The sequence below is a fragment of the Vicugna pacos genome, chromosome 13 (genome assembly GCF_048564905.1).
Source record: "Vicugna pacos chromosome 13, VicPac4, whole genome shotgun sequence".
Taxonomy (NCBI): domain Eukaryota; kingdom Metazoa; phylum Chordata; class Mammalia; order Artiodactyla; family Camelidae; genus Vicugna; species Vicugna pacos.
In genome coordinates, this window is record NC_132999.1 from 28,093,042 (window position 1) to 28,106,102 (window position 13,061).

General features: G+C 50.9%; 1 protein-coding gene across 9 annotated transcripts in view; it reads left to right on the plus strand.

Annotated features, from left to right (window-relative positions):
- The window catches only part of SSBP3 (single stranded DNA binding protein 3), a 158,020-nt gene that overhangs the window by 102,168 nt on the left and 42,791 nt on the right, over nucleotides 1–13,061 (plus strand). For 8 of the 9 annotated variants that reach the window (XM_072974386.1, XM_072974387.1, XM_072974389.1 and 5 more), the window contains one exon: nucleotides 8,101–8,190. The exons of the other annotated variant lie outside the window; for it this stretch is intronic. In XM_072974386.1, coding sequence (XP_072830487.1) covers nucleotides 8,101–8,190 — 90 coding nt within the window. The remainder of the gene's footprint in view (nucleotides 1–8,100; nucleotides 8,191–13,061) is intronic. 9 annotated transcript variants of the gene reach the window in all.

The following is a 13,061-nucleotide window of genomic DNA, read 5'->3' on the forward strand; positions in this document are numbered from 1 at the left end:
TGGGGGGAGGGGAAGTGAGTAAGCCCCTCGCCCACCCTAGCAACCAGGGATGGAGTGGAGCTCTGGGGAGGCAGAGGCGTGGCGGGATTTACGCTCTGAGGAGAGGCTGTCAGAAGGGGCCTGGTCCAGGGGAGGGTTAAGATGACAGTGGTAATCTCTCACCTCCCTGTCACCTCCCGCATCTTCGAGTCTTGCCATCCTTTAAGGCCTAGGCTCGAGTGCTACCTCTTCCATAAAGCTTCCCTGATCCCCCTAATCCCTGCCTCGCAGCGCCCGCTTGGAGCACCTTCCCACATCCTTCAGTTCTCTGTCGCTCCCACTCATTTCATCCCCTAGATTTTGAGGGCAGAGCCGGGCCTTTGTCATCTCCCATCCCGGCGGGCACCACGCATCCCTGGCAGCCCAGGCGCCAGTGTTTGCTGAACACATCAACGTGTATAAAGCACTCATAACCTCTGTAAGCTCCCCATCTACCTTTTTTCTCCTTTCTTCCCAGGGTAATTTGCCAGTTAGATCCAGCAGACTGTTCAGTGGAGTCTTACGCGCGCGCACATACACACACCCTACACCCCATACCCCTTTAGTGGTGGCCAACTCAGTGAAATGTTTCCTGGAAGGAGCAGAGTTAGAAGGTCAGTCTGCTTTGGGAAGAGCAAAACATGTGGATGATCTCAGATGTAGAGAATGCCTTGTGCTTACCTTATGTTTGTAATGATTTGTCTGTTGTTTCCTTTCATAAACATCAAAGAGCACACAGCACTCTTCTTGAGAACTGCAGGGGTTGGTGACAGGAAAATGGGGCAATTTTGGGGGGTTTCTCAGACCTGAAATTGGGGGTGGAGGGACAGAGAGACTAAAGTTAGAGCATTTATAATGATGCACTTCTCTGGGCCTGTTTTCCTGCTGGTAAACAGCAGTCACCCCTTCCCAGGGATGTTGAGGAGTAACTAGTACCCCCTTTCCTCTCCCACAGTCTGGGATCAGGATGAAAAGCCATCTGCTTCTCTGTGCGTGCCCTCTCTGTGTTCCTGCATCCGTCCTCTCACCCCGGGAGACAGAAGTGAGATGGGGGCTTTGGGGAAGAAGCTCTGATGTTAGGACACCCCTCACTTGTGCCTGATGGCCTGACCATGGCAAGCTGGAACTTCTGTCACCTGGACGTGGCCCTTTCTCAGGTTGCTTGGCTGAGAGCTCAGCATGATGCCCACTTGGTTCCCTGTAGCAGCTGGACCTCAGCTGCCTCACTTGGAGCTGAGCAGAGGCCCAGGGGCAGGAAGGCTCACCCAAGTCACACAGCAGGTGGCTTGTAGCCAGAGCTGGAACCCTGATCCCAGGACCCTTGGTCCAGGGCTCTTTTCTGTCATAAGAATTCCCAGGAAGTGCCAAATGGTGCTGGGTAACGTGGCTGGCTCTCCCCTTCTCAGAGGGGAGACTGAGGCTGAGCTGTGGCTCGTAGCTTTGTTGTGGCAGAGCAGAGAGGAAACCCACATACTCTGATCTGGACTGTGCTAGTGCCCTGTCCCCACTGTGAACCACCCCAAGGTAACATGGCCCACTGCTTCACCCTGATGGTCAGATCTGGAGAAGCCTTTTGTAGCTCAGAGTATCGGCGCCTGGACTGAGGACCATCCTTTGGTGACGGGAAAGTATATCCAATTCTCCTTGCACGTGATGGCCCCTTTGCTGTTTGGAGGCAGGGATCCTGTGTCACTCCTCCGTGTCATCCGAACCTATTTAACGCCAGCTGGTTCTGTCTCCTCACGTGGCAACATCTCTGTGTTTTCTCCAGGGTGCAGAACTAGAGCCTCTGTCCTCCAAATGTATTCTCTCCTGTGGTCTGTACCTAAAACCAAGAGGCTGCTCCCTGTACCTTCCTCTCTTTTGACCCCTGCTTTTCTCGGTCTTGGCCTTTCTGTCTGGGTGATGCAACTCCCTCCATTCCCTGTGTTACATCTTCAGTTTGTTGATGCTGCTAAAGTTCCTTCCAGGAAACTTGGCCCAGAAGGCCCCCGGTCAGTCCAGTATTTTGCACAGAATGCTGAGGCCTCTGTCTTGATGACACCTGTGTAGGCATTCCACCCTCCCTGGGACACAAGCCTTCCTCAAAGGCCTTCGTGTCTCAGTGCAGGTGTGCCCTCCGCTGCCCAGCTGTGAGCACACAGCCCCACACCACGTGCCCCTCATGTCCTGGGTGCTCAGCCACGTGGCCAGTGTTGAGTTTCAGTCAAGGAAGGCTGCACTTGGTTTCACATGTGGGCCCCGTGCTGCTACACGCCTGAGTGTTGGGGTGGGGCAAGGAGGGAAGGGATTTGCAGAACAAAGTTCCATTTTGCAGCCTTGTAAATCAGTCAGGAGGGGTTGGCCGAACTGGCAGGAGTCCCGCCGTTCACTCTGAGCATTTGTTTTTATTCTATTTTCCAAGAGCTTCATGTGCATAGAATTATTTTTAAAAGATAGTAAAAATGGTTTGGGGGATCCCATGCTAGTTTATGAGTGAGGATAACTGGGGGTCTCGGGATGAGGCTGGAACAGAACATTATGTAGGGGACATCCGCAGATCCCCACTTCTTGAAGGAAGCATGAATGTTTGTCACCTACCACAAGGTATGTATGAGATGAGAGCTTGTCTCCTGGTTCCTGTGGACTGACCTGCTGTTCGTGGAGGTGCAGGGGGCTTCTTGCTACAGAGCCAGGAAAGGGCCCAGCACCACATCCAGGGCTGGCCAAGTCTGTCTCTCCGTGGAGCCCTGGGGACTCTGGTGGTGGTGGGTAGGTTTGTCAGTGGTGCGCCAGGATGCCTGGCACAGGGTCAGAGGGGGTCAGGTGGGATTCTCAGAAGCCATGGCTGCTCTTCTGCTTGGAACCCTTCCCCATTGCCTGGAGCAGAGTGTCCTGGTTCCTCCCAGTTGCTTAGATCCCAAGGCCCCATGTTTGAACCCTGCTTCTCCACCAGGGGAGGGTAGAGGGAGGGCGACAGGAGAATGTGCTTATTCTTGGGCAGGGGAGGTGTCTGGGTATCTCCCCACTGTTGACAACCAGATTTGGATGAAGGGGCTTGTGTGAAATCAGCTGGTGTGTGTCTGGAGCACACGAACGGGGCTGAGGGGCTACAGTGACCCCTGAGCCCCAGTGGTGGTGTAACCACCCTGGGACCCCAAAGAAGCCTTGCTCTTTAGGGGAAAAGTTGTGGGATGAGCCCTCCCTAGAAGTCTCGCTGGCTGTGAACAAAATAAAAAACTTCGCAGGGAGGGGAATTTTCATTCACAGCTTCAGGCAGATGTCTGAAGGCACCTCGGGCTTTCCAAGTGGACAATATCCCGGAGGCTTAGAGGAGGCAGTTGGCTGGAGTAGGCCACACTGCTCAGTATAAGGCCTGTTTTCTATTTAGAAAAGAATTTTTAGTTAGTTTTAAAAATGCACAAGTTACCAAACTGCTTGCCCGATTTGATTCTGCTTTTTTCAGTCCAGATATACATGCATATACAGGGAAATGCTGGTGAGGAGGGCCAGGGGTTGGATGCAGGGGAGAGTCCGAGCTTCATCAGCTGTTTTTTTGGTTTGTTATGGAGGTACTGGGGATTGAACCCAGGACCCCGTGCATGCTAACCATACATTCCGTCACTGAGCTACACTCTCCCCTTGCAGACGTCATCAGCTAGAATCTGCAGGCTCTGATAACAAACAAGTTTCTGGGTGGTTTTTAAGTTTTAACCATTAAGTGTTCTATAATGAACAGAGAAGAGTTAAAATTCAGGGTCCTTCTGTTCATGCAGGAGCTGCTCTTTCCAGTCCCTGCCCCCATGGTGTGTGGACTGGGTTGGGGAGAGCAGCTTGGAAGAAGGGCCCTAGAGGTCATCTTCTCTAACTCCACCATTGGACATATCGGGAAACTGAGGCCCAGAGCGAGAAGGGACTTGCCCACAGTCTTCCGGCCAGGACCCGAACCCACGCAGTAGATGTCTGGCTTCTGAGACTAGAGCTCTTTCCTCTCCTACTCCTGTGGGGGAGTCCTGTCCCGAGCACCTACCACAGCCCCGGCATGCTGTAGGCCTCATTGAATGTCAGGGGGTTTTGGTGTGGGTTTTGTGTTTTTAGAGAAAACTCACATGAGACGCTTTGCTGAGTGCCTTAATGGAGCTCTAACTCGAAGTTGGAAACCACAGGGAGAGGCCGATTCCTAGCAATCCAGAAAGGTTTGGCTCCAGATGGCCAGGTTTGAGCAGGTCCTTGAATAATAAAGGTTATAATCATTTATTGAACACCTGCTGTATGCCTCACATGGTGCTGGCTCTCAGAGATGGGCAAAACAGCCCCAGCTGTTGAGGTATGGAGTGAGGGCAGTGTCATGTTGACAGATGTGGTGATGGGGTCCCTCGGGTTAGGTTTTGTATGCAAGAATTATTTAACCCTTTTGTCGCTCTCTGACACTGGTTGTTGCTTTCATTTTCTTCTTTGTACTTTTCTCCCCTTTTGAAAGTTTTTCATTATGAGCACATGTTTGCTTCAAAATCAAAGAAAAACAATAACCGTCATTCTTCAGGGCACAGAGTTAAGCTCTGCAGATCTACTTAATTTTGCTGCTGGAAGAGCCTTTAAGGATAAGTTATCGCTTCAGCTCCCTGACACCTGAGTCACTGCTAACATGGCCCTCTCATTGGAGGGTAGCAAAAGTCCATGCTCCAACCCTGATGTCATCCATTTACTAGAGCCATGGTTACCCCAGCCCAAACATTCAAAGGACCAGGGACCACCCACCCACGCACCCCCACTTCCTAGAACCATGGACTCCTGATTTCATAGGAAAACGAGATCCTGGTGTTGAGGGAGCCTCGTAAGTCATGCACCCACATTCAAGTTTTCATTTAAGAGGCTTTTAAAAAAAATAATAACATATCCATATATTGTATCCTTAATATATAAAGAGCTCTTATTATCACTAAGGGAGAAAAATCAAATACCTAAATAACAAAGCATGAATGTTTTACTATTTATTTTACAAATGACCAGTGTAAGCCATTTCAAAAGGGTAGTGATCCAAAAGATTAAGTCAAAATACCAAAGAGGTCAGAGAGATCTCATTTTGTAACTACTGAGTTAGCAAACACTGATTTAATGCCTGTTAATTAAATTGGTTGAATGATGATACCTCTGTATAATATTAGGCTTATTAAAAATCATATTTCCTTTGACCATTTAATGAGAAGGGGGGAAGTGCTCATGACATTATTTAACAAAATGCAGTGACTAATTTTCTTTTTACTTTGCCATATTCTATAATAGGGGGCTATTTTATATTAAACAGTAAATGCTAATTTAAAGAACTGAAGTGCTGAAGCTTCCCAGATCTTTCTTTAAAAACAAAACATTGTTTCTGGGCTGAAGGCTGAAGAAGAGTACGTCTGGACTCTGAGGCAGACAAATGGAGAAAGGTCACCTTCAGCCTGCTGTCCACATCAAGATTTGTTTTCTCGTCTGTGAAGTGGGGGTGCTTGTGTCTGCCCCAGAAGGCCATCTGGGGGTTCAGGGAGAGATGGTGTGAAAGTATCCGGCCCATTTCTGAGCATCAGGCCAGTTGGCCCCTGCCATCCACCCCGCCCAGGGCCGGGCCTCTGCTCCATCCTTCTCACACCATGGTCAGGGGCTCCATCTCTTCCACCCTCACCCCAAGAGCAAGTCAGCGCCGCATTTGTTGAGTAAAAAACATTTAGTCAGGGCAAGAGAGGGTTTGGGCTTTCCCAAATGTATTGCCTGCTCTCACCCACCTTTTTGATCATTGTCATTGGTCCACCCACCCTGCTTTGACTGGGGGACTTGAATGAAGACATGAATAATCGGAGAAAGAGTGTGCCCTGGGAAGGTGGCTGTGTTTTGGAAAGATGTCAGTTCTCCTCCAAATATATATATATATATATATATATATATATATATATATATAAAAGAACTTTTTTCTTTTGGTAGGAAGGTGACTTTTATAATGATAGGAAGTTTGGAGGGATAAATAGATAAAAATAAGCAAGAAAACTTCAGTGAAAGAATTGAAGGAGATAATAAAATACATTGTAAAACTCTTATCATTAGAATGGAGTGTTAGGGACACAGGCCAGAGTTCTAAAAGCTCAGAAACAACCATACTTTTCTAAGAATTTTGTCTCTGGTTTCACATAAGTAGGGAAAAAAATCAACCTGAACCAGTTGACTATTAGAGGAGTAAAACCCTTATTCTTTACCAAAATAAGTTCCAGAGGGATTGAAGAGTTAAATATAAAACCAGTCTCTGAAAGAGCTTGAAGAAAACACAGGTGGATGTTTACCTCACCTCATTATTTTGGGGTGGGGAGAGAGGTAATTAACTTTATTTACTTATTTATCTTTAGATGAGGTACTGGGGATTGAACCCAGGACCTTGTGCATGCTAAGCATGTGCTCTGCCACTTGAGCTGTATCCTCCCACCTCTTACCTCACCCCATTTTTTAAAAATCTTTTTTTGCTCCTGCTCCTGAGGGGTAATTGTTGGCTGTAAATCATGAAAAGTTGCATTTTCACAGAACCACCAACCGCAAACAAACAATGCAGCTAATGGATAACCTGGCCCATTCCCCCAGGCGGCCCTCATCCCAGAGAACACTGGGGCAGGGGCTGGGCTGGGGCTGCAGCCTCCAACTTGGGGCGGTGGGGAGTGGAAGCCCTGCTCCAAGATGTTTTGAGATGTTTGTAACACACCCCAGTGTGATTGGCAGAATCTCTGTTACACAGGGGGTTGCATTTCTGTAGGCAGAATCATTTTGGAGTGTTGGGCAGCCCCATACCACCCTGTTCTCTTTACCTGGGGTCTGTCACAACAGCCAGGGCAGGCCCAGCATGAGTCCTCTCCGCTTCCAGATTACTTCTGTGGTTTACAAAATGTAACCCATCTGGTTCCTTAGCCTTCCCCAACCTTTAGGAGCAGGTGGGACACCAGGGACAGGAGAGCTGAGTGGCTTGCCCACGTCGGCTGCGCTCGACCCTTGCTGTGTGGATTCCCATGGCTGTCTGTCCATCTTGCTGCATGCAGTGTGTCTGGGGGATTCACACGTGCCCTCATTTCCTCCCATGGGAGTTGTAAGTTTGGAGGTCTGGGTCCTAGTTCCAGACTCAGGAGAAGGCAGGAGAAGTGACTTCTTCAAGGTGGTGTTGGCAGGCTGCACTTGTAACTGAAGAGACACCCATTTCCTGACTCCGAGGGGCTGACCCTTGTCCCAGAGAACCAGTCAGACCCCTGGAAGATAATTGGTGACTCAGTTTCAGAGTCTCTGTCCTGGTGGGGTAAGGGAACCTTCGAGGCTGGAGGTGGGCTTCCTGCAGAAGGAGCATCTGTGAGCTGTAGAGCTGGGGGTAGGCGGTGGGGAGAAGCAGGGCCCAGGCCCAGGTAGGCCAGTCAGGCCCGGGGCTTCCTGCACAGTCTCACCCGTCCGTGCGAGCACGGGCCCGGGCACGGACACGCCGACCACATGAGCAGGTGGGACACAGATTGTCTGGAAGGAGGCCAGGCTGGGAAGAGCAACGTCTGTTCACCCCTGGGAGGCATTTGTTGAGGCAGATGTACCAGGTAAATGCCGGAAGAGCAGCATTTAAACAGAAAACTAACGATAGTCCCCCGCATCATGCAGCCCGCCTCATCTCCCACCGCACCCGGACCCTGACGGGGCCCTCCTCCACCCTCCAGGGATGTTTCCCAGCGGGGCTGACTGTTTATTCTTTAAGTCATGGATATCTATTGCTCTCCTGCTCTGTAGAGCATGCCAGCCTCTTGGAGAGGGCACAGACATTCATGCAGCCCCTCACCTGTCCTGAAGGAGCTTCATAAAGCAGCTGAGTGGGGAAGGCAGGGCATCCTTGCTTAATAACAGTTGCTGCTGTGGTGGGCATGGCCCTCCTGTTTTAGAGGTGAGGCGATGGAGGCTCGTCCACTGAGTAACACACCTGGGAAGGTGGTGTGTGAAGGGGGTCTGTGGAGGGCGAGGGTGGACAGGAGAGTCACCGGAGGGTGGACCCAGGGGTGGGAGCTCCCTGTCTCCCATTGTGGATGCGGCCTCTCACTCTCCACCTTCCTGTCTCCACAGAGCGCAGCAGCCGCACCAAGCCCCGTGCTTGGCAACATTCCCCCCAACGATGGGATGCCGGGAGGCCCCATCCCACCAGGTTTCTTTCAGGTACGTCCTGTCCTCCCATCACTCCAGGCCAGGCCCCGGGCAGGCGGGAGGGAGGGAGAGAGAAGTAAGTAGTAGTAGCTCAGTTTGCCATGGTCTAAATACAGTTGCTTTATGCTGGTTCAAGCCCTTCCCTTCCCATCCCTCTCTCCACCTCTTCCAAACACCGAGGAAGGGAGAAAAGACAGAGATGGGGAGCAGACACCTCCTGCATGTGCTGTGTCACTTCTGCTGGAGTTTGTTTTCTTCACACCAGCTTCGCACTCACGACACAGCCCACCCCTGGTCGGGGAGGCGGCGGGGCTGCTTCCAAGTCCGCGTGGAGCTGTCTTTTAACAAAAGGCTTAAAAAACAACAACAACGACAAGTATACTGCTCTTTGTTTCTGTTTTGTTGCTGCTGTGTTGTCATTGTTTACTTTGCTTATCCAAACTACAAACCTTAGGCGTACTCTAAAAAAACAAAAACCCCACCATCCTGGCAGGTCTCGAAATCCTTTCCCTCTGGTTAGCCACTTGATTTTTTCCGAATGTGATCACAGACGGGGTCCCACAAGCATCTGTGCCCGCACTCTGCCTGCCAGGGCAGGAGCAGGTCTCACGTGGGTTGAGGGCCTGGCCTTCCCCAAAAGACACCTTGTTGGGCTCTTGGGGGGCTTTGCAATTTGTGTGTGGTTGCCACACCCTCGACGCCTCCTCCTCCATCTCTGTTGTCCCCTCCGGGGACTTACTCGATTTAAACCAGATTGAAACTGGGAAAGGCCCTTGGAGAGGGATTGGCGTGCGGGGCTGGAGGAACTTTTATATGATGAAGCTCTCGAGCATGATGTTCTTTCAGACCTGTCTGTGGCCAAGTTTGAGAATCTGCCTGAGTTCCCCGCAGCTTTTGGAATGTTGGAGCTTTCAGATAAGAATATGGAAAGAGTGGTTGTGTGGAAAAGAAGGCAGAAATTCCTCTGTGAAATCCAAGAATTCAAAACTGTGACCAGTGAGGTGAATTCCGAGGAGACTTTGGCTTGGTGACAGCCAGAATGTCACACCCTGTGCATCCATTGGTGATGCAGGCGGCGGGGGCTCCCTGGCGCTGGAAGTACCTGAGCAAAAACAGGGCAGACACCTCCTGGGGATTTCCTCCTGGGTGGGAGATGAGCTCAAGGACACTTCTCCTTTGCAGGATTTCACATTTTGGTTGATGTTAACTCCAAGGAGAGGAGGGTTAGGAAATGCTGCTTACCAGACAGGAAAGGGAATCAGTGAAACTTGGGTGTTCCCCCAAAACAGAAACTGCAGATTGCCCACCAAGGTGGCGGTTAGAGGGATTTAGGGATGGAAGTTCAGGGCACTGGTTGGCCACACATGTGTCTATAAGCTTTCCTAGCGTACTCTCCGAACTGGGGCCTTGTCCCAGGGATGGAAATGGGTATAACCTGAAAAATCAGTATATAGGCTTCAGGTTGGACCAGACCAAGCATTGCCTGGGGCGTGGCTTGGGGTAAGGCCACAGGCATTGGGAAAAGGGGCCAGGCTTCAGAGAGAGTAAGACATTCAAATCCTTGGATACCTGTGGACCCAAGAAAGACAGGAGCCTGGCGGGCTTCTGCCTTTCCCCCCAGAGAGGAAACCCAAGGGAATACTGTCTGAGAGGGCTGCCTTTCTGGCACTGCAGAGGAGTGTTCTGCGCCCAGCTGGTGGTGTTTCCCATGGTGTTCTGTCTGGTTAGGACTTCTTTCCCAGGCTTACATGTCCTCACCAATGGTGCCATGGATGCCCTTCACACAGTGCAGATGTGGCTTCCCTGCTTAGTGAACAGAGCCCACTCAGGTACCAGGCTCCACTTGTGTGGATCCTGTTGAGGCTGCTCACTGGCATCTGGGTACCCAGTACAGGCCACTATGGCAAGAGTAGATGGATAACAGCCAGCTGCATTTTTTAAAATAGGCCGTTGACTTCTATTTTAGCCTGAGTCTGGAGCAAGGAGAGGTCTGCCTGATATGTGGGCAGCTCCCAGCTTCCTGCTTTGGTACAATGTCCATGGTTAAGGCCTAATTCCAGACATACTTCTTCGGCCCTCCCCTGTGACGTTCAGGGCTGTGTGGTCAGAGAGCCCAGACTGATTCCTGTCCTTATTTAGCCACCACCAGCTACCATCAGACAGAGGTGACTTTTCAACCCACCCTCTTGACTTGAGGTCTTCTCTGATCCCCAGTCGGTGAACCATTGAGCTTTCTGAAACATCGAGTAGGGGGCTGTGTGCCCCAGCCTCTTGGCTGACCCCCATCCCCACCTCCCACCCCCCAAGCCAAGGGGCATCGTTTCTCCATCAGTCAGGTGAAGGCGGATGAGGTCCTTCCTGGTTGGGATGCTGAACTGTTTGGGCTGGGTCACTGCTGCAGGAAAGGGTATCTCTCTGGAAGGAGGTAGTGGCTGCCCATTTCCGGAGCAGGCCACTCATAAGAGGAATATTAGCTATTGATTGCTGGCCCTGCCCCAAACTCATCATGCAGGCAGCCACTCTTATATTAGAAGAGAAATAGAGATGATATCGAAGGTTTTATCTACTGCCAACAATTGCACATCTTCCCCTGCTTGGCCACAGCTTGGCAGTCAGCTCTGCTGCAAGAGGGTCTTGGCACCAAGGAGCCGGCCTGGGTTGGCTGATCCAGCTTTGACCAGACCTCGTCCCAAGGTGGCCAGCCTGGTTTTCAGGTCAGGACTTCACCCCTAGTTGGTGCTAAATTTAGCTGGGGCCTCCAGGGTGCGTGGGAGGGACCAGCTGGCCACCCTCGCCATACCAGCCCCTTAGAAAGCAACACAGGGGACCCCCTTCCTCAGGTCTCTGACTGCCAAGCTGCGAGGCTGCTCCTGGGGCCAGAAGGTTTGGCTGTTCCCATGTTAGCTTCTGTTTGTCCGCTCTTCTTTATTTGCTGTTGGGATTTCTGAGGTGGACAGTGCCTGTGGTCCTGTGGCATAATATGTGCTTGGTATCAAGTTGAGGGCTGGCAAGGAGGTGGTTTGGGACCTGACCATCTCTCACTATTGGGGAATATTGTGGGGTTCTTTAGGTCATGGTAGAACTTAGCAAAGACATTGTAATTCTGTGTGTTCCTTGTAATAAGCTTGCCTTAATATTGGTGTCCCCAGCACATGGCAGCACTGGGGACCTAGGAAATGTTTGAACTGAGTTTGTGTCGCTCATGTTACCAGGAGTGGAGCCCAGCCAACCCCCAAGCTCTAGATCCAGCACTCTCACCAAGCTAGGAAAGTCTGGCAGTGGTGGTGTGGAGTAGGGAAGGACATGGAGGATTGGAAACTGAGGCCACCTGTTCTGGTCCCCTGCTTGGCCACATGACCCTGAGTGACCCTGGGCAAGTTGCTCCCCATCTCTGGGCCCCAGTTTCCTCAGCAGTAGACGAAGCAGAGTGGACCAGATGGTCTCTGAGTGCCCTTCCCACTTGGATTTTTCACTTTGGATCCAGATGGATTTTACATAATCAAGCAGTGCCATTTTTTTTTTTTCATGCAGCTTAAGTCAGTCGGGCTGCACATCTGGCGAAGTCAGCATGGCTTTGGCCAGGCCCACTAGTCTGGGTGGGTCCCCAGCTCCTTGGCCCTAAGGTGGTTTGAGGGGAGGCACTGTCCAATGAGGATTTCTAGGTCCAGAGCTGGGGAATTGCGGGAGGGCAGGGGTCATGGAGAAGGGAGCATTGTTGGGTACAGGCTGTTTTTGTTCTTGTTTAGTTTTAAATTCCAATAATTGTTTTCAGTTATGTAGTGTTTTTAGACATGCAACTTACTTTCACTTTGACCATAGCATTTCTGCAGAGGAGGCATGGCTGACTGGGAAAGTGAAACTCTGAAAGGGGAATGACCTGCCCAGGGTTAGCAGCTGAGGGCTGGAATCAGACCCTAAACGTAGTCCCTGAACCTCATGTTCTTCCGCAGCAGTCAGAGATCCTGATGTAGGTACATGTCTGATTGTCTAGAGGAAGAAGAGAGAATAGAGAACATGAGAAAGAGGAGAAATAGTGGAAGGAGAAAGAGAAACTCTAGCCACTGTCTCTTAAAAGTAGCCGGTGTTTCCATTCAAATGCTAGTGGAGGTCATAGGCCTAAAAGACTGTGCCTTTTCTGGAAGAGGCATCCCTGAGGGACCTAGCTCCCTTTGCCAGAAGCTCAGCCCGTCCTGCTCTGAACATCCTCAGGTACTTTCCGCCATGGTAGGGTACACTTAGGGATTGACATGTCCCCCATTCCAGTGAGTCCTCGTTCCTGCTGGCCAAGCCCATCCACCTTGGAAGGAGGTTGAGGTCTGCCCCAGGGAACCCTCCTCATCAGTCTTTGGGGGAGAGAGGAAAAGAGCAAATGATATGTAGAGGAACCAAAGAAATGATCCAGAAATAAGAGAGAGAGAGATACACACGACCTTGGCCCTTTCCTATTGAGATTATAGGATACACTTCTCTGCTCATCTCCCTCAGAAATAGCTGGGGTTTCTTTGGGAGAGAAGCAACTGCAGGAGGGCTCTGATGACTTACTTCAGGTCTCTGAAGTTCTGCCAGATAGAAGATACTCAGCCCTACCTCTGTGAGGTCAGCCCTTAGATCACAGATCCTTGAGAGAGAAGAAGAGGGAGGCTACTTGGAGTCTTTGTAGGGGAGACATTGCTACCACCTGCCCATTTAACAATGAAGTAGTGAGTTCCTTGGCACTAGTGGTAACCAAGAAGAGACTAGATGCCCAGCAGAGAGCCTTGGGGACTGTGAGCCTTGGGGTGGGAAGATGTGTTTCCAGGGAAGATCAAAGCCCAGTAAACGAGAACATGCCAGTGGCAGCAGCTCGGGCGGGCAGGTCCTGAGAGCTGGGCCGAGTGCTCTCC